Raw genomic sequence first — 25,972 nt, forward strand, 5'->3', positions numbered from 1 at the left:
CCTACTATGTATTTCGCCAGTATAGTAAGTTCCATTTACTGGGCAAGTTCCTTTCCGTTTTTATTAACCGATCGATCGACCTTACCGGGAACTTTCGATCGTAACGGATAATGTCAACGTTGGAGTTTCGCGGTTTTGTTTGGCGCCTTGACGGTGCACTATTGCTATGGTAACTTTGCGCCTCATTTGTGCGCGCGCATTTTCTTCACTTTTGTATATGTCGCGAATAGTTCTTACAATGAGCTGTTACCATTACGAGAGGTGATGAGCAACATATTTCTGGTCTATACATACATCACTCCAATGAACGATAAGCTAATTAATTAAGCTGATGTCTAACAGTCACAAGTATCATCGATTCGTATCAATTGATCGAGTTTGAGCGAGGTCACACACAGGTAAGGGTCACATTTGAAAGCCATTTAAACGACGCATTAATTAGCGGAATTACTGCATTAACGGTAATTGGAACGGAGCGATTGCTACACTCTCGCGAGATGTAACTATTCACATTATTTGCGTACCACAAATATCCCTTTGCACTGTTAACGTTTAATTTAATACTCCGAATTAGTAAAGAATGTATTATAATAAACTTGTTCGTTTGTGAGAAAAGTTAATTATCCTCGCCTTCTCCCAATGTCTCATTTTATACGTACACCCAGCTTCATTATTATTTTAACAGTTTCAATCTTGTTTTTGGGGTGCTTCAATTATTATAAATTTATTAACTATTCCAGAGAAAGACTTACCTTTTTTTCCTTACTCTTGTAATGTTTTCGTCTGTAATAAATTGCATTCACTTGTATCAAATATTATCCGTATGCGTGTCTCGAGCAGAAATGATAGGAAAAGTTGCCTGTAAAGATATTTCATCCTACTTGAAAACTAAACACGATGAAAATTCATACACAGCGGCAGTGTGCAGGAGTGCGTTCAAGAATTCAGGGTGCATCATTTTATTTCTGTTACACACTGATGAATGTCAAACAAGGATAAAATGACACCTGAATACACCCGAGTAAAGTTTCTGATCCAAGGTCTACAAATTTGAAAAGTTTTTCTCTTTAATTAAAGTTGCAGTATAAAAATCTGAAACACGAGAGAACGAGAGAGACGTGAGGGGAAAAGACGTGAAGAAGCAACAAAAATAACAGATAAGCGAAGAAAAGCAGCGAGATGCCGATTGATTGTTATTACTTCCCAATAAGTCCATCCTGTCGCAGTATTATATTACTCGCAAAAGCACTAGGCATTCACTTGAACCTTAAGATCGTAAATATTGCAATTGGGGAGCAATTAAAGCCAGAATTTTTACAGGTGTTTCAATTCATACTGTTCTTCATTTTTTTTTTTCGCAAAAGACTTAGTATCTCTTAAGGTGACTCTACACGATCAATAATACTGGTAACATTGAATCAGTAACATTGTAACAGTATATGCATCAATATTTTTAGTCTTTTTATACCTTACACGATCCGTATTGTTGACAATATATTTCACTTTAGTTTTACATACAATATCTATTGCACTGTGACGTATTGTGACATGGATCCTAGTAAAGCGATATTGATGCTTGAGAATCCAAATCTCTAAATCACCATTAGTATTCTACATCAATCCATCAATATTAACCACACACGTTCAATAAGATTGTCATAGTATTTGTCAATACTGACAGTATTGACTGTGTAGGATCACTTTTAGCGCATAATGTACAGTTTAATTTGCATATTAAAAATATTATAAATAATTGTTGCGTGAGAGAGAGAGAGTTAAAAAAAATCTTAATCTTAAACCTTCAAAGCTATTTCCTAATTTAGTTTTATTTTAGATTAATCCGCAACACACAATACCAGTCATCGACGATAATGGTTTTATTTTGTGTGAAAGGTTTATATGATGAATTTATATTATAATTTATAATCAAGTTTTTAGCATTATTTTATAATTTGTCATTACAGCCGTGCTATTATGGCTTACTTAGTGAGCAAATACTCGAGAAATGACTCCCTTTATCCGAAAGATCCGAAAGAAAGGGCAAAAGTCGATCAAATGATGCACTTCGATGGTGGCAGTCTCTTTCCTAATATAATGAAATGTTATGTACGTATTAATCTTTGTTCTAAAATTTTATTAATTAATATTATAATTGAGTTAGCTATGTTTATCCTTAATACAATTTCTTTCAGTTTTTATTCAGTTATATTCAGTAAATTTATCTTTTTTACATCAATTAATTATAATTAAGAATATTGTCTGTTTTTGAGGGGGGGGGGGGATATTTGGAATTATATTATATATACAATATTAGCACAATTCTTTATGTTTTCATATTATTTATTGACACGAGAGATACGATAGATAACATTGTCATCGTTTAGATACCTTTCTGTCGAGGTCTAGCGAGTTCAGTTAATGAAGCAGATGTAGCTCAAGTAGAGAAATTGTTTGAAATGCTTAACGCTTTTCTCGATGGCAAAGAATTTGCAGCCGGTGATAATCTGACCATCGCCGATTTCACTATCAGTACAAGCATTTGTACGGTACTGGTAAGTCCATACTATCTTTGCGGAGGATGACTTTGTATCGATTAGTTGTAACCCAAATAAACCGAGCCAATTTTTTAATTGCAGTGTTTTGACTTTGACATCAGCCGTTACGATAACGTTGCCGCGTATTACGATCGTTGCAAGGAAAGTCTGGAAAGATTCGGGTTCGAGGAGGTGCACGCTATGGGTGTTAAAGCGTTTACCGAGATGTACCACGCGAACCTGCAAGAATCTAGTTAACGTGAATATGGATATTTGTGCACGCCTAAAGCGGAGGATCGATAGTAACTCGTTTACCTGAGATCGAGATTAGACATGGAATCTCATTATTATACCTTATAGAATTTAAAATTCACTTTTTACCTTCGCGTTCCTCGGCGTTTCAACAGCTCTGTTATAATAAACCAGATAATGTAAGTGCTCTAAAAGTGTTGTTGTTATTGCATACTTAGCTTACCTAGAAAATCCCACAGAACATATACATATAATGGCAGATTCTTTGCCTAGAGCTAGACATTATATTTTACGATATTTATAGTTCTTTCTCTGTACACATGATAAAACGAAAAACTGAAATAAAATTTGTTAAAATATATATACAATTAAGTTTGATAAAAATATATATCTATAAAAATTAATTCGTAATTAATTTTATAACTAAATATGATTTATGTCTTTTATCTTCCTCAACACTTCAACTCTCATTAGTTTTATAACCGCACTTGTTTCCGTAGATCGTATTCACGATGAAATTTATAAAGCTAGCAAGAATCAATATTCATCCTGCGAACATTGAAAGAATATAATGGCAACGTCGAGCCGCAAATTATATAAAGTCAATGGTACCGCATATCTCACTTTGTCATCATTACACTTCATTTTCTTAATTACAGCGTGACGTCCAGTCATGCGAAGCATAAAAGTTTTCACATGCATAAAACGTATTATTCTTCTTCAGCGTGTTGGGACTAAATAGATAACAATCATTGAAACAAGATAAAAGCCTAATGTGATCGTGATGAATGTCTAAAAGTTAAGCTTTAAAGCGGTAAAAATATTTTTTATCCATTTTAAGTCTGTTAAGAAAATTGAATAAATGTTAACGTACCGTGAAAACAAGCTAGTACAGACATTAGTAGTGGCTATGGATGACAATGAAAGAGCGAGCATTAGAAAAATATGACGAATCGATAAATGAGGAAAAGAATAAGTCTATTCAAACTAAGTTTTTTTCTTTACTTCTTCACACGAACAAGAGAAAAACGGACAGCTACTTACAGATCATCGCGCACGTAATGCAATATTACTGTCAATATTTAAATTTTATCTAGCCTACTTACATTTTTTATAAAGATATTGTAATCTTTCACTTTTGTTGTTAAAAAATTGGAAATAATTGTTGAAAATAACACTGTGCAAAATATATCACTAAATTTTTGATTCTAATTTGAATATAAAATACAGAAATGTAAAAGTAGAGATCACAATTTAGATAATTTATATTTTGATTAATTTAAAACTGACCCCATTTTAACTATGTATCTAATATTTTTAAAATTGTGCACTGTTAAAAAAAGATTTCATGTGATTCAAGTTTGAAAGATAAATATATATAACACAGTGTTTATGTTTAATCGAAAATATGTGTGTGTGTGTGTGTGTGTGTGTGTGTGTGTGTGTGTGTGTGTGTGTGTGTGTGTATATATAATCGTTGAATTTCATTAATAATAATAGAATTACATAATTAAAAAATTATAATATCAACACACTTTAGATATATAGTAGTGGTAAAAATTCATAAATAATATGGAACACACATATACACACACAAATAAAAAAATTGTAGACACTGCTACACACGCATTAATAATCACTGGAAAATTTAATGGACATAGTTATACAGGTAAATTTTTATACTTCCAACGATACATAATTAAAATGGTCAGTTTCAAATTAATTAAAATATAAACTATCTAATTTCTGAACTCTTTTTTTATATTTCTATTTTGTAATTAAAATAATTATATGCAATTATAATAATTTTAATGATACTTAGTTTTTTATTTTAACCATCATTTTCTATTTCCCAACAATAAAATATAATGATTATTTCTATTAATCATCTATTTTTATTATAATATTATTTTAAAACTAGTTGAATTATCTTTTTTACTTCTACAACACAAAACATTATCACGCTGGCAATATGAAACGTTTTTTATTGTAATTACATCAAAGTATTTTATCGTTTAATACCTTATCGTAATAGTTATATTTTTATAACTATCATGTTACATTTCTAGTATCTTATCGTAAGTATTTTTACGATGTAATCTTATTTATCAACATATATTTAATATGTCTTTAAAGTCTTAAATAGGGGGAGAGAGATATTTTTTTATTTTACCAGAATCCGACGATTTAAAAAGGGCTGAGTAAGTGAGCTTTTGTTACAAATTGTTTTTGATATTGGTCGATCGGTCAAAAAATTTTTTGTTATAATGTAAACGAAATATTCATGCGCAAACAAGGAAATTTGTAAAATATATATATTACATTAAAAAAAAGTAATAATTTATAAAAAGTTATATTATTTCATACAGTATTATTTTCGTAATATACTGTTATATAAAATAAAATTATATAAATGTTGCACAGTAATGATACGTAAACTATACAATTTTATGTAAAAGTACAATTTTAAAAGAAATATTTTATATCATGAAATGAGTTTTTTCTTGATTTATTTTATATTCTCTCTCTCTCTCTCTCTCTCTCTCTCTCTCTCTCTCTCTCTCTCTCTCTCTCTCTATTTTTTTTCTCTCCGTTTATCCTCCACGTTTCTAACGTTCACTATATGCGCAACATCTCGGCGATTCTGGATATTCTCGCATATTAATGTATCTTGTATATAATCGTTTAATCGTTTATTTCCGCTAATATTGCCTGATATTGAGTATGTACATACATTGGCTGGCCTTGCTCTATTATTACAAACAATTATGTAACAAACGGTGAATAAGCAGTGTATGACGATGACGAAGCGGGAATGCATTTTACATCCAAATAGAATTCAATCCATTCTAAAACGGCAAGAAACTGTTACCGCAATTATTGATAAAGGCTGTCGGACTTGTCAAAGCAATTTTACCTTCTTTCATTGATAAATCAGATTTTATTTATAATTTGTTTATTGTATAAAAGATATTACGTCTTTATTGGATTAATATATGTAGTTAGTAGTTACTATATTATCTGATTATTATAATTTATAGAGCATGCAAATTGTTTTATTACATGTAATAATATTATATATAACTAATCTTGTAATTATTATAATGGTTTCAAATTTTATACACACATTATTATACGCACATTATGTTATACATACATATACCAACAGTATATTTTTAAATTAAATTAAATATTTTTAAACAATATCAATTAATAGATAGCTATAAGAAAAAACTTTTTCAAAAATAAACTATAATTTTTTTACTTGACTTGCAATGGCAGACTTAAGAACACGCTCACATATTTTATGTTATGAGAACCAGGGAAGTTAAAATCCACTTAACTTTAACTGGTGCTTAGAAGAACGATCCATACAAAGTGATTCTAGTAAAGGAGCTTCTTATAAAAAATTAGAAAATATAGTAAGCTTCCTAGAAATTTTATTCTTTTGCGTGTATGCACCTACAAAATGTAAATATGTATATTTTAAGTAAAGATGTATTATTCATTATTTTATATACAGTAGAAAACTGTCATAACAAAATTATGTAATAACATATATATATAATAATTTTATGTAAAAAAACTTTTAACAAATGTGAATCTGATCTAACCTCTTACGCGATAACCTATTGACCTTATTAACTTAATGGCTTTATGTTAGTTAGTTTCGCGGAGAATTAATTTGCTTTGCAGAAAATTTCCAAGTATAATTGTGTTAAAAGTTTAAACATGCGGTCGAACCGCAACTAGCTAATAATTCGATAGAGCTACTTATGCGATAATGCTTCTCGCGTTCTTCCGGAGAAGTTGCTAAACGGTCAACCACAAACGATTAAAAACGTCCATCCATTTTTTATCAAGCTGCAAAGTCTCTTGAATTCAGAGCAAATGTTAATTCGAAATTAGCTTTTGTTTTTTACTTATATATTGTATCTTAACGTCACGTGCGCTACATGTTTATGTAGAAACATAACACGTTAAGTGTATGTGTAGCTCCAGATTTTAGGAAAGAATGTGTCATAGTTTTTCAACGATCACTAACGTAGCAATCAATTACGTTACGTCATTTGTCACATTAGCTGACTGTAGCTGATGGCATCGAAACACCTTTTATTATGTAAGTACTTAATCTACACAGAATCACACCTAACAAACTTCAGTGTCATTGTATTTGATTTTCAAAGAAACTTTTTAAACAAAAAGTTTTAACATTAAAAACACTTTAGCGTTTCAACTGATAATTATTTGCAACAAAATTATGAAATATAAAAACGTGTTAGTGCACAATTTATAATAGGTTAAAACGTTATAGTGAATAAATGGAAAAATAAAATTGAATGCCACACACTGAAGTATATGCACATACAACACACATGCGCATACATAGAGCGTCCCGGTGCTTCATTCAGTTACGGATTATCTGCAGTATTTTTCTTTAGCAAATATTAAGTTAGGAAGAATCCATCTTTTTAATACACAAACCGAAGTATCTAGTACCCAACCCTTAAATAAACATCATTTGGAACAAACGTAAAGTTATTCGAAATTAAATAAATAAGCAGAGGAAAGGAGAAAGGAAGAGAAGAAGAGTTTATCTGTGTTGTAACTTATTGTTAGAAAAGCTAATATCTTCCATCGCTAATTTCTCTAGAGAATCATGTCGGCCATTAAAACTACCAATTTTCTTTTTTATTTTCGCCTACATAGCTCTTGTTTCCGGTACTAAGAATGATATTGAAATATATCGTTCTCGTTCTTTACATCTACATGATGATATGCGCGAATTTATCAAATGTGCATTGATGTGGGTAGGTGGAACCTTGAGACTCATAGCTATGTGGACGCTTAGACCAATACTTTCACTTACTAAGAAATAGTTGTCTACAATTGGCTTCTCCAGAAAATGGAGATGTGAAATTTATATAACTTTCAGAAGAATGGAAATAAGTGTTTCTGCACAATAGTTTTCCGCTATTGTTTCGTAAACTTGCTGCAAACTTTGTAATACAGAAAATTCTTGTCCAACTTTAATTATCTCTGTCTCCTAAATCTTCAAATATTATAAATAGTTAAGTCAAGGTCCTTAAAATTAAATGCTGAAAGTTTTAAAAAGAAAATTCTTTGTTAATAAAATCATTTTATACATGGTATAATATATTTATTATTTGCCCGAAATAAGATCGTCCGTTAAGAAGTTGATATTGTATTACCGAATCGCGTAGGCGTAGAAGGAGATCATCATTTTTCTCTGCTGCCGATACAAATCTTGCTGACTCACAATCAGTCATCTGGCAGTGTTAGAACTTTAGAGTTTCTTCATCATGTGTATAAAGAAGAGCATGATTTGCAAACTTTTTTTATACAACGGCGAATCATCGATATGCTGGAAACTAATTGACGCTGGTTAGCCAATAAAAGAATAATATTGTACGTACATTAAAAATGCTGATTAAATTACAATTAAATCGTAGCTTAATCAAATTCACGAATACCTGAACTTGCAACGCTTTAATAATGTATATCAGAGTTCTCCCCAAAAGTAAGATTAATTTGTCAGCAGTTTCTTCCTTTTTAAAATCAGTTAATTTTGCAAATAGATATTTTATGACTGTAATTATTAGTGTTTCAATATTTAAAAAAATTAAGAGAATAATGAATTTATGCTAATTAAATGTAACGATAATGTTGCTCGTGCTCGCTTATTGCGAGAGAATTTTTAATCATTTACCGCTGTTATGTAAATAGGACATTTTAGGATGAAGAAAATCGCGAAAGAAGGTGGCAATGTCCCCGACTATACTAACAAGTATTGAGAACCCTCGACGCATAATCGATCTTACTCTTGCGTGCGTGTAATGCACAGGTTCCGTGTTACACGAGCTTTATAAATACCTCAGACAAGCAAGTTGGTTACACAGTCTGCCATAATCTCGACTACTCGTCTCCAGAGAATACAACCTGCAGGTTCTAATATGATTTTTTTATCTTCATTTCTCTTCATCTGTCTCCTATTACAAGTAATTCATCAAAACAGCTAAAGTGTGATAAGACTAGCTGAACGATTATAAAAATTTATGATTTACGATACGCTGGATCGACTTTGTAATATATGTAGAATTTGGCGAGTGCTTGAATCGTTTCTCGTTATGAGATAATTTATGAACGTGAAAACTTGCGGGATCATTTTCCACGTCTATCCAGTTAGTGCATAACTGACTGTGTAAAGCCAGAGCACACCTGTTCGCTATAACTTTACAGCCTATAATTGACAAGTTCTTTTTTTTTTTTTACTAATTAATAACGCAAATTTATGTATCTTATATTTAAATTTGTTTGAGATAATGTCGCCTAATCAAATTGTGTCATTTGATATTTCGATCACTTTTCTTCATTTCTTTCTGTTTATTTTTATCGTGCGCGGATAATTAACTGCTTTTTAAAATTTTTAAAGCACATATCGTTGAAAATGGTTTCGCGCCACTCAAATACTCCTGAATGCCTGACGTGCGATCGATCACATTGGCCACTTCATTAATAGAGTCGCGCGTTTTCGCAGATTTCAAGATGCCCATCGATCTCTACTTATTGTTAGTTTCCGGAAGTTTACCATGCTAGACCGTGCGCTTAGCAGCGGCGACCATAGGAGTGAATTTAAACCTGAAAAACGTGAATCTCAAGATCGGCGAATATCTGAATTTACTATTAAGATGACTTGTAATATGAATTTTACAAAAGAAAAGCATTTAAGAATATAAATGCAACGTCCAAGGAGGATTCATTTATGTTTATTTTAAAAGAGAAAAGACAGATGGAGGGGATATGAAAAGATGCGGGTTGACTGCTCTGCAGGTACACCAGGACCGTGTCAAATATGGCTTTTATGAGTTTGGAACATAATGTCCTAAAAAAGATGCTTAAGTATTTTCTTTATGAGCAGATTGTCGGTCTTATTTTTCAATCAAAGGATTTAATTCCTATCTAACTTATATATAACCTAAGATCGTGAAATCGTTATAAGACAAGAAATGAAAGCAAGAACTTAAATAAATAAAAATAGCGTTATTTTTTTAACGTCTAAAATTTAGTAATGAAATTGTCAGTTACACATATTAAAAATTACAAGCCTATAAATCTTTTTCTTTAATTGTAGCTGAGGTAAAAGGAAAAAAATGTTACAAATTAGATTATGAGAATTAAATAGAGAAAGAGAGAATGAAAGAGAAAAACAGAAATTTTACACTCTTGTCTGAAACCCACGAGTCGAACTTCATAAAATCGAAATCGGATATCGATCGTATGTATTTCGAAATGCCACGAGATAACGAGGTAATTCAGTGAGGAAATTGAAATATTTGTAATTCTGGTGAATTGTGCTGTCATAATATCTAATAAAAGAAGAACAGACAGAAATTTTTCCCACAAATACTTTCGAAGTTAAGTTGGAATATGTGGGGAAAAGCACGAGGTTGTTCAAGAAAGTAAACAGAAGAATACGATGATGGAGGGATAGAAGAGGTAGAAGAAGGAGAATCGGAAAATATTCATTCAGTTAAAGTGGATGAAGAGGGTGAATTCTGTTCGGCGGAAGATAGCATAGTCAAACGAGGAGACAAGAGGAGAAATCGTTCATTAGAAAGTTCACTAGAAAGAAGTAGCAAGAAAATCCGGAGTTGTAGAACAAGAGAAGAGGGCGCAATAACTAAATCTAAGCTGTTCGTATTTTTTAGCTAGAACTTTTTTCTGGTGTTTACGCATCCGCTTGTTTTGTCCATTGAAGACATGCTTAGCATTTGCTGTGAATTTATGAACCGGTGGAACTCAAAGTTTTAACTGTTCCGTTATTTGAGATTAAATTTCTCTTAATATTCAAGGGTATATCAACATAAATTTGATTTTTCTTCCTCCTCTACTATCTCTATTTCGATTTCTAACTTGAGATATTTTATAGGTCACAGCACCCACGCTTTATTGAAATTGAGTTATAGCAGGAGCCGCCTCAAGAAAATGCCCTTGATGCTTTAATATTAAATTTATTCATAAAAGGTATTACAACACAATGTTCTCAGTCCGCGTGCGCACATGGAATTATCATTTCTTAATTCACGGAAAAATACTTCTTAATGAAGCATAGTCTGGAGCGAAAACTAGGATTGAAACCGGAACTCGTTAACTCAGACGACCATGCAACGCGTGTAAAGCCACGCGATGCCACTCAACGTCTCCATTGTCTCTCAGAACTGAGTACCCTAAATAGAGCTTTATATAGAACAATAGAAACCGTGCATTTGACGGTATTCTACAAAAATAGTAGACCTGCTTCGAGACACCACATTTATTAGAAAGATAACATATTTGTAGCATGTTTAGGCAATATTTGCTTATATAACCAATTTCTTTTCAAGATTTTATATCTTATAACACACGCGTTGGTGCCAAATTTTATTGTCACTAACTAAACGAATTTGAGAGAAATCATGTTTTGTCTGTTTCTTTTGGTCTGAGTCTTATCACCTAAAAGATTTCTCACATTTTTACAAACGTAACAATATCAGGAACAAAATATGTAGTATTTATAATTCATTTTTTAAAAATCATTAAAAAATTTATAATAGTTTTCTTTAATTAATTTTTTTAACAACTCCCGAGAGTTTCAATTGCGAATTGCTTTTATGCACTTTTTTTTAAATATCCTACATATAGGTAGAAATGTTTATGTTGCGCAACATTTATTGATAAACCACTGTTTTCAATATTTCTAATATTCAAAATATTAAAGGTGTAAAAACATTTTATATAAACAACAAAATGTTTTATAACGACAGCTTTAAACATTCTGTTTACGTATAACATGTTATTTTTCTTTTTAATAATTTTTTGAATTTAAATTTGCTTTTCAATAACATGAAAACTGAAAATTATCCAAACATGTTTTCTTTAAAAACCGTTCCTTCAAATATAAAAAAAGCAGAATCTTTCTGTTTTTAAGTACTTTTAATCAATTTAATGATTAAAGTATACTTCATAAAATAATTTAAAATAATTGTTATTTTATTACATATTTTGTTTATAGATAAACCCACAACATACGATGCTTGGATGACAATGACCAACATTTATGGAAAAGGTATTTATTTATTAACTGTTTTGCCTTAACATTTAGCGAATGTCGTATGTCTGATATTCATAAAATGAATATACCTTATCTACAATAATTAACTTATATTTTTTATTATAAGTTTTGATTTACTTAAAACTAATTTAGATTTACGAATTCTTTTAGATTTACAAAATCGTATATAAAGTCTTTAGTAAAATTAGCGTTAGTTAAACATTATTGTAACATTTACCATGCTTGCATTGATTTGCAGACGCGCGATTATGACTTACTTGGCTAACCAGTGTGGCAAAAATAATTCTCTTTACCCAAAAGATTTAAAAAATCGAGCTTTGGATGATCAGAGATTCTACTCTATTCTACTAAAAAGAAATAATTTTGTAATATAGTTTTAACAATAAATATTAAATAATTTTGTAACAGTTTATAATAGTTTATAATAGTTTGTAATAGTTTTAACAGTTGTATAATCCATTGACTTTTATATTTTTGTAATAATTTGTCTTGCAGCATTTTTATATATCACAAATTTTGATTTTAAATAAATAAATTATTATTGTTAAACAAATAAAGGAGTGCTAATTTAAAAGCGTGTATCTTTCTGAATTCTTTGGCGTGGAATTTCTAAAGAGTAAGAATTGAACCAGTCTTGAAACACAGTGGCTCAATTTTCAATCTCTAAGAGTAAGATTTCACTCTTCAGAGTAAGATTTATACTAAATTAAGTTTTAGAGAGGATACATAGTTCTAACAAAAAGAATAAAAAATTAAAGTGAATAAAATAAAAAAATCTAAAAAGCATTAACATGCTGTCGATTATTAATAATTAATTTTAATGAATAAATAAACTTGAAACTGTGATATGAAGAAAATATATTACATTAAAGAAGTTAAAGAAGATGACGACAAATTCAGTATTATTATCATTATTATTATTACTACGAATTTCTTTTCAAGAACTTAATAAAAAATTATGATACATATAAAAATTGATTTTAATTTTAAATAAATATATTTAATTGCAGATAACACAAAAGTTGTACTATTTTACGGTTCTAAATATAAGAAATTAATATCCTATTTGCAATTATCATCTCCTTATAACATCCGACGAAAGTTATTATTAAAATATTACGAGATAATATATGTTCTCCGCAAAATTTTATGGGTATAAAGTTAAGAATTCTCACCTCTCTCTCTACTGGTCATTTAATAACAGGAAAACTTTAGCATAGTTTCCATGAACGGTCTGCCCTTAGAGAATCTTGACCTGGCTTGTACATGGCTTTGTCACGAACAAAAAGTTTTCACGACCAGACCAAAATCTTCCTCTTTCCACTTAAAAGCTTGTTAACAGGTAAATTCCACATCGGCCGTCGTAAAGTTATGCCATACATATGCAAAGCAAATTTTAAAACTACAGGTTAATTATTAATATAGTCATTTTAATAAAAATTTGTCCTTATTTAATCTATTATGATTTATTTATTATATCTATTGTATATAAAGAGAATTTTATATTATGTATATATATATATATATATAAAAAGAATATCATATAATTTCGGCATACAGCATGTACAATGTACTCGTAATTCTTTGTAACAACAACTTTTTTAGTCGGAGTAATATAAACCGTATAAGTTCTTTTACTATTTTTCTATTTTAAAGATTTTATAACAACTATACATGATATTTAAATCTCCTTATCTTTAGTAATTTTTAATTAATATATTTAAAGCAATGACTAAAAGGCTACAATTCTTAAAATATATAGAAAGTATTATGTAATTCTTTAAATATAAATTATTTTAAAAAATTTATTAAAGTTTCTGAAATTAATAATTTTTCTAACAGTTAAAAAGAATCTTTATTCCCGTTTGGCACTTTTTATAACGATAATCTTCAATTTGATATAAACTAGTCTTTCAAACCGTGAATTCGTCCGTTATCATTATATCCATAATTTGTCATGGATAGTCGATCTTAAATTTGATATTCATTTGACTTTATTCTCTAAATAACGACAATTACAGTATAATAGTCTGTATTTGCATCAATTGTATTTTACAGTTGTTTGTAGCACTGTTTCTAATTGTTAAAAAAAAACAGAAATAAAGCTTTCCATCTATCTGCATCTATCTGTTATAAAAATCTAATAAAGGTCAAAGCTACAGACTAGCAGTAATATTTAAATACATGGCGGTAAATCGATTCGATGAAAAGGAATAGTCCAACTGTTCAGTCTTGGTGCAAACCTGGAACTGTGTGTGCATTTGTTTTCTTTAAAAAACGAAAACTTTACTTATTCGTTTATTGAATTAACAAAGAAATAATACTTGTAAACGTGTTATAAACTACACGAATAATATATACATCAATCAAGCAAATTGAGCTATTCAAAAACAAATAATGCCAGTGTTATATTATTTTCCTTTCAGTCCACCTTCCCGAGCTGTCTTGCTCGTGGCAGAAGCAATAGGGCTCGAACTGGAGTTGATATCATTGAACCCATGGACTGGTGAGACTTTGACACCGGAATTCGAGGAGGTATGAAAAATTATTAAATTAATAATGTTTAAATGCATTATTAAGTAAAAATGCTTTTACCATTATAGATAATTTCATAATTTCAACATAAAATATTACTGAAAAGCATTATATTTTTTAATATTAGAAAGAGCGTAATTTTTTTTTCCAGATAAATCCACAAAAGACAATTCCTTTCCTAATCGACGATGATCTCAAAATATCAGAAAGGTCTGTAGAAGCGTCAAGAAATGTTATGTAATTTAATTATAGTATTTACATTACTATTTTTATTAAGAAATTGCATATTTTAGTCGAGCTATCATGGGTTATTTAGTCGATCAGTATGGCCAAGATGATACATTGTATCCACGCAATATAAAGGCACGTGCTTTAGTTAATCAACGATTATATTTCGATCTGGACAGTCTTTTTGCGAGTATACTCGCTTATTACGTACGTGCACTTTCATTATTTCTAAATAAATCATATTGAGGCTGCACATGATCGATCATTGCACATTTTATGATCGTAGATCCTCGTCTTTATGAAAAGAGTCGATGCGCATGATCCAGAGCAATATAAAAAACTAACAGAAAACTTCCAAATTATGAACAATTTTCTTGAAGGACAAGATTACGTGACTGGAGATACTTTAACGATCGCCGATCTTTCCCTAGTTGCGTCCATAACCACAGCGATGGTAATTTTAATAGTGTTAACAAGTCGAAAGGATAAAATGTTTCTTCTCTGGTGTAGCATTTCTCATTTGAAGATAATTTTAAAATAATCCTTCCTTCTCTATTAGTAATTTTATATAAGAATTTAATTATTTTGTTGCCAAAATGGACAGTTGTCACATATCTAGAAATTATTTTTGAGATCTGCAAAAGTAATCGATTGTTTGCTAGGCTTTTGGGTTTGATTTGGAAGAATACAAAAACATTTCTGACTGGTTGGAAAGAATACAAACATCTGCACCTGGATACGATAAGATTAATAATGGACCTATGGAAATGTTCAAGCAAATGCTTCAAGGAAATGATTCACAAGGCAACACAGAAGAAGTAGAAGGAGAAGGAAGAGAAGAAGAAGCAGAAGGAGAAGGAGAAGATGGAGGAGAAGAAGCAAATGAATAATATACGTAATAAATATATTATATTTTAATTTAAATCTTCGAGCTAAACCATATATTAAATAAATAAAACGTTTGCATGTGATGCTATCAACTAAATTTTAATCAAGTAAAATGAGTAATTTGCCGACTGATGGCAACGCTACTACTAAAATTCTACATTATTCACGTTCAACATATATCATTCCATCTGTATCGTGTGTCGGATAACGATCATCTGAAGATTACAAAACTCACACACTATATACAAAACCTGTTTTTATTTACAATATATACTTTAAATAATTACTTGTATATTTTATTCAATAAATTTTAACATAACATAGAAATTTATTTAATTTTTGGAATATGAAATACGACATTGTTTAAATAATGATTACTTTTCAATTGATATATCTGTGATAGAAACACAAATTGCAACTCATAAGTTTATGAAAAATTATTATTGAATTATGTACTTTAAACAAAAATTTAAAGTAAAAATACGTTTACTTTTATAAATAATTAAGTAATAAATTAATGAATATATATAAATACATAATTATTGAATTATATAATAATAATAGAATTGTGTAATTAAATAATTATATGAACGTTTTATGGATATTCATAGCATGTAAGAGTGTAAAAAACTTATTGTTAGCATAAAGTAAAAAAAAAATAGTAAAAATAGTATATTATTCATTGGAATATTGAATAAATATGGCTACGCATATAAATGTCTCTACTTCTAATAAATATATTTTCAACTTTAACAATACATAATTATAACATTATCACAATAGCACATCACATATATAGCGACAAAACGGTTTCAAAGTTTCTAGTTTTTTATCATAAGTAGATAGTTATAGATATATTGTATTTGTCATCTATAAGAATTTACATTTTATTGGACTGTGTATGAATATATAATAAATATACATACATTTATATGTCAAAATTAAATTATTTTGTTTTATTATTATCTCTAATTTATACAGCAATTACACAGAATTATTGTATTATGAAGATCATACAAGAAAGAGTATTATGCAAAAGTCTGTTTTAACTGTGCTCGTGGAAAGTAAAAGTGCGAGTTAAAATTACGTTACAACGCATTTTCGATACTAATGGTGATATTGAAATGTCGTTTTTATTTTTACATTATTCACTACGCGTAACTCATCCAACGTTTCCTACATTGATGTAGGAAGATGAAATCTTAAAAGGTCTCTCAAGGCCACAAAAATGCCACGCTCAGACCAATGCTTTCATTTGCTATCAAGTGGATTGTCTGCTGAATTCTCTGAAAAATAATAATTTAAATATAAAGACAATTATGAAATTTATATAATCTTTAAAAGAATAAAAAGTGAGTGTTTTTATAGCATTCCTTTATTGTGACGTTACTTATTGCAGATTTTCTACTAATATAAAACATTTTTGTTCAACTATAATTATCTTTGCTTTCTGAAGGCTTTAAATAAACAATTAATTTATATTTTTAAAATTAAATGCTAAAGTGTTTAAAAATGAAATTAAAAAGTTAAAAGATTTAAAAGGAAAATGTCTTATTATATTAATACTATTTTATTTATATATAATATATATCCTTCAAAAAGTTAATATTATCGATGGTGAAACAAGATGAAACATTATTTTTGTCCACTACTGATACAAATCTGATAGTCATTCGACTGATAACGGCTAAAACTTTAACGTTTCCTCATGAATGCAATGAACACAAATATGTAAAAGGAGCATGACTTGCAAATTTTTTATACAATACCAAATGATGGACATGCCGAAGTTAATTAACATGATTATTAAAGACAAAAAATGCTGACTAGCAAATCAATTGCCTTTCTTAAAGACGTCAATAATTATGTTATTTTACAGTAATTGAATTTATTAGATATGTAATAAAAATGTATTTATTTTATATTTCAAACAACATAAACTTATAAAACCTGCAGTTTTCAAACTACTATACAATAATTTTTAACTGATATTTATATCTAATATTTGTACAGTGTGCAATCAGATAAATGTAAAGATAAGAGTGTTACGTCGCGAGCAAGTAGAGCAATTGAGTGATGAGTAAGGTGGATTCACAGAAAGTAAAAAGTATTGATTGTTTTTACCACTAGGCGCTCAATCTCTTCAATAATGTATACATTGTGTTTGTTTTTTGTAAAAGTATACGTAAATAAAATTATTATGTAAATAGAACATTTAAAATGATCGAAAAAATTGTTATGAAGTAGAAAATAGCAACGCCCTCGACTACTACCAAGCATTGAGAACCCTCAACCTACTCGAGCATCGATCTCACTCGTACGTCGGTGAAAAACAGAGGCTGTCCCGTGTTACGCGGGCTTTATAAATAGCTCGAATAAGCAAGTTGACTAGACAGTCTGCCATAATCTCGCTACACGCCTCTAAAGAATACAATCTGCAGGTTCGTTGTAATTTTTCACTTCCATTTCTTTCCACCATAGTTCGTTAAAACTGCTAAAGTGATAAGACTACTTGAACAATTGCGAATATTTGTGATTCACAGTGCGCGAAGTCGATTAAATTCGGCAAGTGTTTGAATCGTTCCTTGTTACGCAATAATTTATGGACGTTTTTTATGAAATATATTTTATTCATGAAATTTTTTATTTATTTTCCGCGTCTACCCAGGGCATAGTTGAATGTGTAACCACAGCCCATCTCACTTTCGCGGCCTATAATTAACAAATTTACTTTTTAACTATATAATGAACGCAAATTTATAGCCTTTTTTATTAGATTTATTTGAGATGATATCACCAGATTGTGTCTGATATTTTAGTTACTCTTTTCTTTCTTTCTGTTTCTTAATCACGCTTAGATAATTAGTTGCTCTTTTAAACATGAAAAATTCTCACATACCCTTGAAAATAGTTTTGTGCAGTTATATTTTGAATACTTCCGATTCACTCTCTAGCGATCATAGTGACTACTTTATTAATAGAGCGTTGCACATTTCCGCAGATTTCAAGATGCCTATCGATCTTTATCAACGTACCGGAAGTCCGCCATGTCGAGCCGTGCTCTTGGCGGCGGCGGCCTTAGAAGTGGATTTAAATCTAAAAGACATTGATCTTCGTAGCGGCGAACACTTAAAACCTGAATTTTTAAAGGTAATTTGCAATAACTTCTTATAAAATACCAGGGAATGGAAGTAACTCGTTACTTGTAACGAAGTTACAGTTACAAGTTACTTTTTTGGTAACTTTACTGGTAACTGCGTTATATCGATCTTTATCAACGTACCGGAAGTCCGCCATGTCGAGCCGTGCTCTTGGCGGCGGCGGCCTTAGAAGTGGATTTAAATCTAAAAGACATTGATCTTCGTAGCGGCGAACACTTAAAACCTGAATTTTTAAAGGTAATTTGCAATAACTTCTTATAAAATACATATAAAACATTTGAAGATATAAATAAGTGAATCCTTCAAGTTAAATTATCTGATGTTGATTTACGTTTTTTTTTTTCAAAAAAGAAAGAATTAATGCTGGAGAGAATAAAAGATACAGTAATTTATTATATTATAATTGAAACTGAAAATTCTTCAAAAATATTTTTCTTAAATATCAAAAACAGATCTTTTGAGTTTCTAGGTTTTTATGATTTACTTATCAAATAAAAACATACTTCAAATTTTAAGATAATTTAAAATAATTATTATTTTACATTTTAATGTAGATGAACCCACAACATACAATACCTACACTGAATGACAATGGCTTTTATTTGGGTGAAAGGTATTTTTCTGTTGATCTTTTTATTTAATATTTAACTTATTATTTTAATATTTAAATGTCTAATTTTTACGTATAAAATAAATATATTTTTTTTAAACTGTCAACTTAATTTTTTTTAAGTTTAATTTACTATGAAATCCAATATTTGGGCAAAACAAGTTGATTTTAAATTTCTATATATTAAATATGTATTTCTTTTACAAATTATTTAATAATAACATTATATATTATTATAATATTAATTAATTAAGAGTTTGCGTTAATTGACAGTCGTGCGATTATGACCTACCTGGCCAATCAATATGGCAAGAAAGATTCTCTCTATCCAAAAGATCCAAAGAAACGAGCTTTAGTTGATCAGAGACTATACTTCGATATAGGAACACTATATAAATCATTCTCCGACTTTTATGTAAGTTATCTTTAAATCGTATAATACTTCATAATATATACGGCATGATTAATGGTTACACACACACATACATGCATATGTAGATGTGTCTAATTTTAATCAACACACTTGAATTTTTTTTAAACTATGCGAGATGTCTAAGTCCTATTACGAGGTATATGAAGAAAAACATATTTTAATAAAATACACACACACATACATATGTATAGTCTGTATATTAATTACAGTTTCCGATAATGTTCTCCGGCGCCACTGCGACGCAAGCAACATACGATAAGATGACCAACGCATTGTCTGTTTTCGATAAATTCCTAGAAGGAGAAAATTATGCAGCGGGAAAAACTCTAACTCTCGCTGATCTTGCCTTGGTCGTCACTATTTCTAATTTTAAGGTAGGAAACCGGTTTTATGCAAATATACATCACTGATTCGTTAAATCAATATATTAGCGTGAAAAGAAACGAAGTATTTCTATAGATTTAGACATAAAAAACAAGTATTTCTTATTTAAAAAAACAATTTTATTAGTTTTATTGTTATAATATTTATATTCTTTAAAGTAAATCGTTACGCTCTTTTTAGATTTATAACACTTCGCTGCACAACATGTGTATATAATTATTTGAAATCAAAACTATAATATTAATTACTATAAATTTATTGAAGATATAATCTCGCAAATTATTCTAGTAAAAATAACATCAAATTAATCATTTAAACGTTTCTTTTTTTGCAGCTTATGGACTATGACTTGAGTAAATTTAACAACATTCTAAGATGGTATACCAAGATCAAAGCTGAAGCTCCTAAATATAATGAAATTGAAGGTGTCAACATGAAAGCATTCGCAGACTTCGTCGAACCTTTTAAGAAAAAATTTGTGATATCGTAATATCGCATTTATTTAACAGTTGTATTGGTGTTTTAACATTTTTACAGTAATTTGATTTCCAATATTTTTATATGCTATAGAGTATAGAGATTTTAATTTTTTACAAATAAATTATAATTATTAAGCAGATTAATGGAGCAAATTTAAAGACATGTAATATTTAGTTGCAACAAAAGGAATTAAAAATTAAAGTAACAGAATTACATATGTATACATATGTACAATACGTATATAAATATGAATTTTTGAAACTAATCAAGTATTACTTTGTCATAAATCATTAATTTTAATATATAAAAATATAAATCAATAAATTTGAAACTACAGTATAAAATCATAAAAATAAAATATATGACACAATTAAGGAACATGAACGATAAATAAAAGAAGCGTACAACTACATACCAGATTTTCATAACGCATGTCAAATATTAACAATTTTAATGTGAAAAGTATATATTAAAAAATATAACAATAAATTTAGCATTATTATTATTACGGATTTTTTTTTTGGAACATACATAATATTAATATAATAAAAAAATACGCGCTTAAAGGTGTTTTTAATTGTAAACATTTAATATTATAAATGTTGTAAAAAAGATGTACTTTACATGACACATTTTTAAATATAAAATTAGATTAAAGTTGCCGAATACCACTTGAATTATTTTTTATTTCACAATATTTTCCATTTATATTGATATGTACAACACATTCACTATCCTTGAGATTCAAAGTCACGTAAACATACTGAGACTAATACTTTCATTTGCTATCAAGTGGTTATATCTATCGTCGTTTTGTCTAAAAAATAGTATTCTGTATAAATGCTATATGAAACTTTTATGTAGTTTTCAAAAGAATGGAAATAAATATCCGTAGCATTGAACTCTAAAAAACTTATTGTTTCATAAATTTATTGCAGACTTTTTAAAGTAAAAAATTCATGTCTAACTGTAATTATATCTATTTTGTGGATTTAATAAACAGTTAAGTTAATATTTTTAAAAGTGAATATTAAAAGATTTATAGAAAATTCCTTATTGCTACCATTTTATACCATTTTATTTGTAATAAAGTTATTATTTGTAAAAAAATATAGTTTGTTAATTTTTTTAAATTTATAATAACATTATATTTATAATTAATATAAATAATATATAATATTATTTATAATTTATATATGTAATTATACATATATAGTTATTCATGGTCATTTTTTACATTGCCAGTACTTTGATTCAGTTATCTAACAATGGCAATGCTTCAAAATGTTTAGCGCTTCGTCATGATGTGCAAAGAAGAGCATGATTTGCATATTTTTTATACGATGACGAATAATGCTGGAACTAATTAACGCCGGTTAACACTTGCAATAGATATGTTACATCATTTGACTATAACAAAACTACCGCTATGATACATTTTTTATCATCAACATCTATCATTTAATTATGCTGTTTACATGTATCGTTTAATTATGTATACAATGTTTTTACGTTTTTTTTTACGTATAATGCGTGCACTCTCTTAGCGGCGGAATATTACCGTGCCTTTTGATAACAATTGGATGTAATAATGATAGATGATAATACATACATATATACCAATAAAACTGATGTTCTTACGCGACGTTTCTATACCGTTGAACAGCAAATTGTTAATCGATAAAAAGACTAATACATCAAAAATATTGATAGATTAGAATCACAAGTTAATGAATATTTAATCTTGAGAGGCTCATCAGAACTCTCCAAGTATAAGACCAACTTGTTAGCAATGATTTTTTTTAAGTCTGCCCAATTTTGCGAATAGATGTATTGCAAACATAAATATATTTACATTTCGGTACGAAAATAATAAATTTATGTCAATAAATTAAGTGTAATAATAATATGGAAGTAGAAGAAATTGGATGATCGTAAAATCGATTTGTATTAAGTAAAGTAGGGTAGACCGAGATGAATCAGATCAATTTTATTTATTAGTAAAAAGAAATCAAAAACAAATTTTGATATTAAGTTTTATTATAAATTCTTTATTTTTACGACTATTATAGATGGTATATAAACGATTTTATTTCTAATTTTATTATTATTAATTTTTACATTTTTGGCTAGGTTTTATACAATAAAATAACACATAAGCACACGCAGTTTTCTATGACACAATGAAAAAATCAAGGAGAGGGAATTATTTTCACTCTGAAATTGAAAAGAAAAGCAAATTACCAGTTCATTAAATTAATTTAACAAATTATATACCAAAATCATTATATCTTACATTTCAATTTACCTTTTCGTTACAAAGTTACAAAAATTGTGATTTTTGAAATTGTATTTTTATATAAGAAAAAACTTCTTTATGCATCCACGATTTTTCTAAGATTATATCGTCGACTGACATTGAATCACACACAATACAGAACTGTTTATTGTTTTCTATTGCAGAGAGGAAGTGCGCGGAAGTAACTCACATAATAAAACAGCTTGTTTGAAACAAACAAGATTATACTAGTAAGTATGGAGAATTCTCAATGATAATTGATCTCACTTTTGTATGTGTGCAATATAGAGACTATTTCTTGTCGACGCCACGAACATTCCACGAACTATTTATATAGCTCCGACAAACAAGTTGATTAGACAGTCTGTCATAATCTCGCTCCTCATCTCCAGAGAGTACAATCTGCAGGTTCGGTTTGACATAATTTTTCATTTCTATTTCTCTTTACCTATCATAAATCATTCACCAGAACCGCTGAAGTGATAAAACTATACTTGAACGATTGCGCATATTTGTGATTCACAGTGTAGGACGCTAACCTTATAAATTTTTATGGAATTTAATGAGTGTTTGAATCGTACTTTGTTACGCGATAATTTATAAACGTAAAAACTTGCTAAATCATTTTCCACATCTGTGTTGTTCAGTGCACAATTAAATTTGTAAAAATTCAACGGTCTATATTCTAACTTACGGTTTATAATTGACAAGTTTTTTTTTAACTAATTAATAACGCAAATTATGTGCCGTAAATTAGATTTATTTGAAACAATGTTGCTAGATTATGTGTATCTTCTTCTTTTATTTCTATTTTTCAATCGTACTCGGATAATTAGATACTGTTTTAAACAAAAGAACGTGACGCGTACTGCCGTACTTCGTTAATAACATATCGTGCATCTCCGCAGATTTCAAGATGCCCATCGATCTTTATCAACTTACTGGAAGTCCGCCATGTCGGGCTGTTCTCTTGACAGCAGCAGCCGTAGGAGTAGATTTAAATGTAAAAAACGTGGATCTTAATGCCGGCGAACACCTAAAACCTGAATTTATTAAGGTAAAACGTATAATGCAATTTTTTTTAATAAAATATTTAAAATGCAAGTGAATTCTTAAATTAATTAATTTTATGTTGTTATCTTTGGAATGGAATCTCATTCTAAAGTTGAGCTTTTAAGCCACTCCTTTTGTAGTCTGGCTCAATTTTCAATATTTAAAAATGAGATTTCACTCTTCAGAGTGAACTTCTACTTTATGAAAGTTGTAGAGTATGCATACAAACGAGAATTTATTTACATTTATTTCAAAAAAGAAAGGATTAAGAAGGAGGAAATGTAGAACATAGATTAGATAATCTGTATGTAGTATAGATTCACGCACAGAGAATACGCTCTATAATTGTTATTTTATTACATATTTTTATAATATATCATATAATATATTTGTATAATAGATGAACCCACAACATACGGTACCTACATTGGACGACGACGGCTTATATTTGTGTGAAAGGTGCTTATCTTTTAATCCTTTTATATTAAAATTTAGCAAATGTCAAGTTTAATTTTTTACACAAATAAAATAAATATGTATATTTTTTGTATCTATAACTGTCGATTTTGTTAAGTATTTTTCTTTAAATTCTTTAGTAAAATTAGTGTCAGTTATTTATTATTATTATAAATAATTTACGCACTTGTATCGCTTTGTAGTCGCGCAATTATGACCTATCTGGTTAATCAATATGGTAAGGACGATTCTCTCTATCCAAAAGATCCGAAAAAACGTGCCTTGGTAGATCAAAGACTATGCTTCGACTTGGGAACTCTGTACCAATCGTTCACTGATTATTACGTAAGTCACTCTTGGAACGTATAATACTTCATAAACTTAGTATCTATAATTGATAGAAACGATACATGTATATAATATATGTACATACATTAATTGTAGTATCCGATAATATTTACTGGCCTCACTCCGGAGCAAACAAAATATGATAAGCTGCACGAAGCTTTGTCTTACTTGGATAAATTCCTGGAAGGAGAAAATTATGTAGCGGGAAAAACTCTAACTGTCGCTGATATTACCTTGGCCGTCAGTGTTTCTAATTTTCCGGTAGGGAACTACATAGTTTTATGCAAACACACACTACTGATTCATTGAAACATTTATTAAATCGATAAAATAGCGTACGTAGAAGAAAAAATCTAGACATAAAGAAACATTATTTCTTGTTTATAAATCAAATATTAGTTTTATTATATTTGTAATATATTATTATTATATCTTACAATACTAATTTTAAGAGCAAATCTTTATTGTAAATTTACAACACCTTGCTATATACATGCATATATATAAAGTACGTATTTTGATTTAACAAACAAAATCAAAGATATTAAAATTATCGTGAAGATGCAGCTTATTCACAAAAAAATTATAACAAAAATAACATTGAATTTAACATTTTTCTTTTTACAGCTTGTGGATTATGACTTGAGTAAATATAGCAACATTCTGAGATGGTTTATCAAGATCCAAGCCGAAATTCCTAAATATAGTGATCTCGAATCCGTTGGTATGAAGGCATTTGCTGACTTGATTGAACACTATAAAAAAAAGACGTAACATCGTATAAATTTAACAATTGTACAATGCATTGATACTGTATTATTTTTACAGTACTTTGCCTTCTAGAATTTTTATGTATTATAGACTTTGACTTTGTATAAATAAATTATAATTGTTAAGTAGATTAAAAGAATGCTAATTTTGAGATATGAATATATTATATTAACAAGAATTAAAAATTAAAAATAATAAAGATCTGAATCCTTAACGGAAAACATTAAAATGTAAGAGTTGTTTATTATTACTTAATGCTTGCGCATAAATAGATCGATAAATTTGAAACTATAAGTTTTTTAATTAAAAAGAAAATATATTAAATTAAAAGAGCATGAAAAAATACGAACAAATAAAAAGTGATGGTGGTATCATAAGATAAAAAAATAAATCATCTATTATAATAT

General features: G+C 28.9%; 3 protein-coding genes across 3 annotated transcripts; all 3 read left to right on the forward strand.

The window, feature by feature from the left end:
• Positions 1–235: 235 nt before the first annotated feature.
• On the forward strand, positions 236–3,097 carry LOC108774746 (glutathione S-transferase 1-1). The gene is made up of 6 exons (XM_018540927.1): positions 236–398; positions 1,078–1,320; positions 1,835–1,893; positions 1,965–2,106; positions 2,385–2,552; positions 2,637–3,097. Exons 2-6 carry the CDS (start codon positions 1,180–1,182, stop codon positions 2,790–2,792), a joined length of 666 nt encoding a protein of 221 aa, XP_018396429.1. The 5' UTR covers positions 236–398; positions 1,078–1,179; the 3' UTR covers positions 2,793–3,097.
• Positions 3,098–14,316: 11,219 nt separating this feature from the next.
• On the forward strand, positions 14,317–25,568 carry LOC108774344 (uncharacterized). The gene is made up of 15 exons (XM_018540438.1): positions 14,317–14,454; positions 14,606–14,664; positions 14,748–14,889; positions 14,969–15,136; positions 15,345–15,560; positions 18,580–18,720; positions 19,286–19,344; positions 19,615–19,756; positions 19,984–20,148; positions 20,493–20,583; positions 23,846–23,994; positions 24,391–24,449; positions 24,650–24,791; positions 24,891–25,055; positions 25,422–25,568. The coding sequence occupies exons 1-15, from the start codon at positions 14,317–14,319 to the stop codon at positions 25,566–25,568; spliced, it is 1,983 nt and encodes a 660-aa protein (XP_018395940.1).
• Positions 17,961–20,731, forward strand: LOC108774755 (glutathione S-transferase 1-1-like). The gene is made up of 6 exons (XM_018540938.1): positions 17,961–18,011; positions 18,572–18,720; positions 19,286–19,344; positions 19,615–19,756; positions 19,984–20,148; positions 20,493–20,731. Exons 2-6 carry the CDS (start codon positions 18,580–18,582, stop codon positions 20,646–20,648), a joined length of 663 nt encoding a protein of 220 aa, XP_018396440.1. The 5' UTR covers positions 17,961–18,011; positions 18,572–18,579; the 3' UTR covers positions 20,649–20,731.
• Positions 25,569–25,972: the final 404 nt, after the last annotated feature.

Source organism: Cyphomyrmex costatus, unplaced genomic scaffold (genome assembly GCF_001594065.2).
Source record: "Cyphomyrmex costatus isolate MS0001 unplaced genomic scaffold, Ccosl1.0 scaffold1053, whole genome shotgun sequence".
In the NCBI taxonomy this organism is placed as follows: Eukaryota; Metazoa; Arthropoda; class Insecta; order Hymenoptera; family Formicidae; genus Cyphomyrmex; species Cyphomyrmex costatus.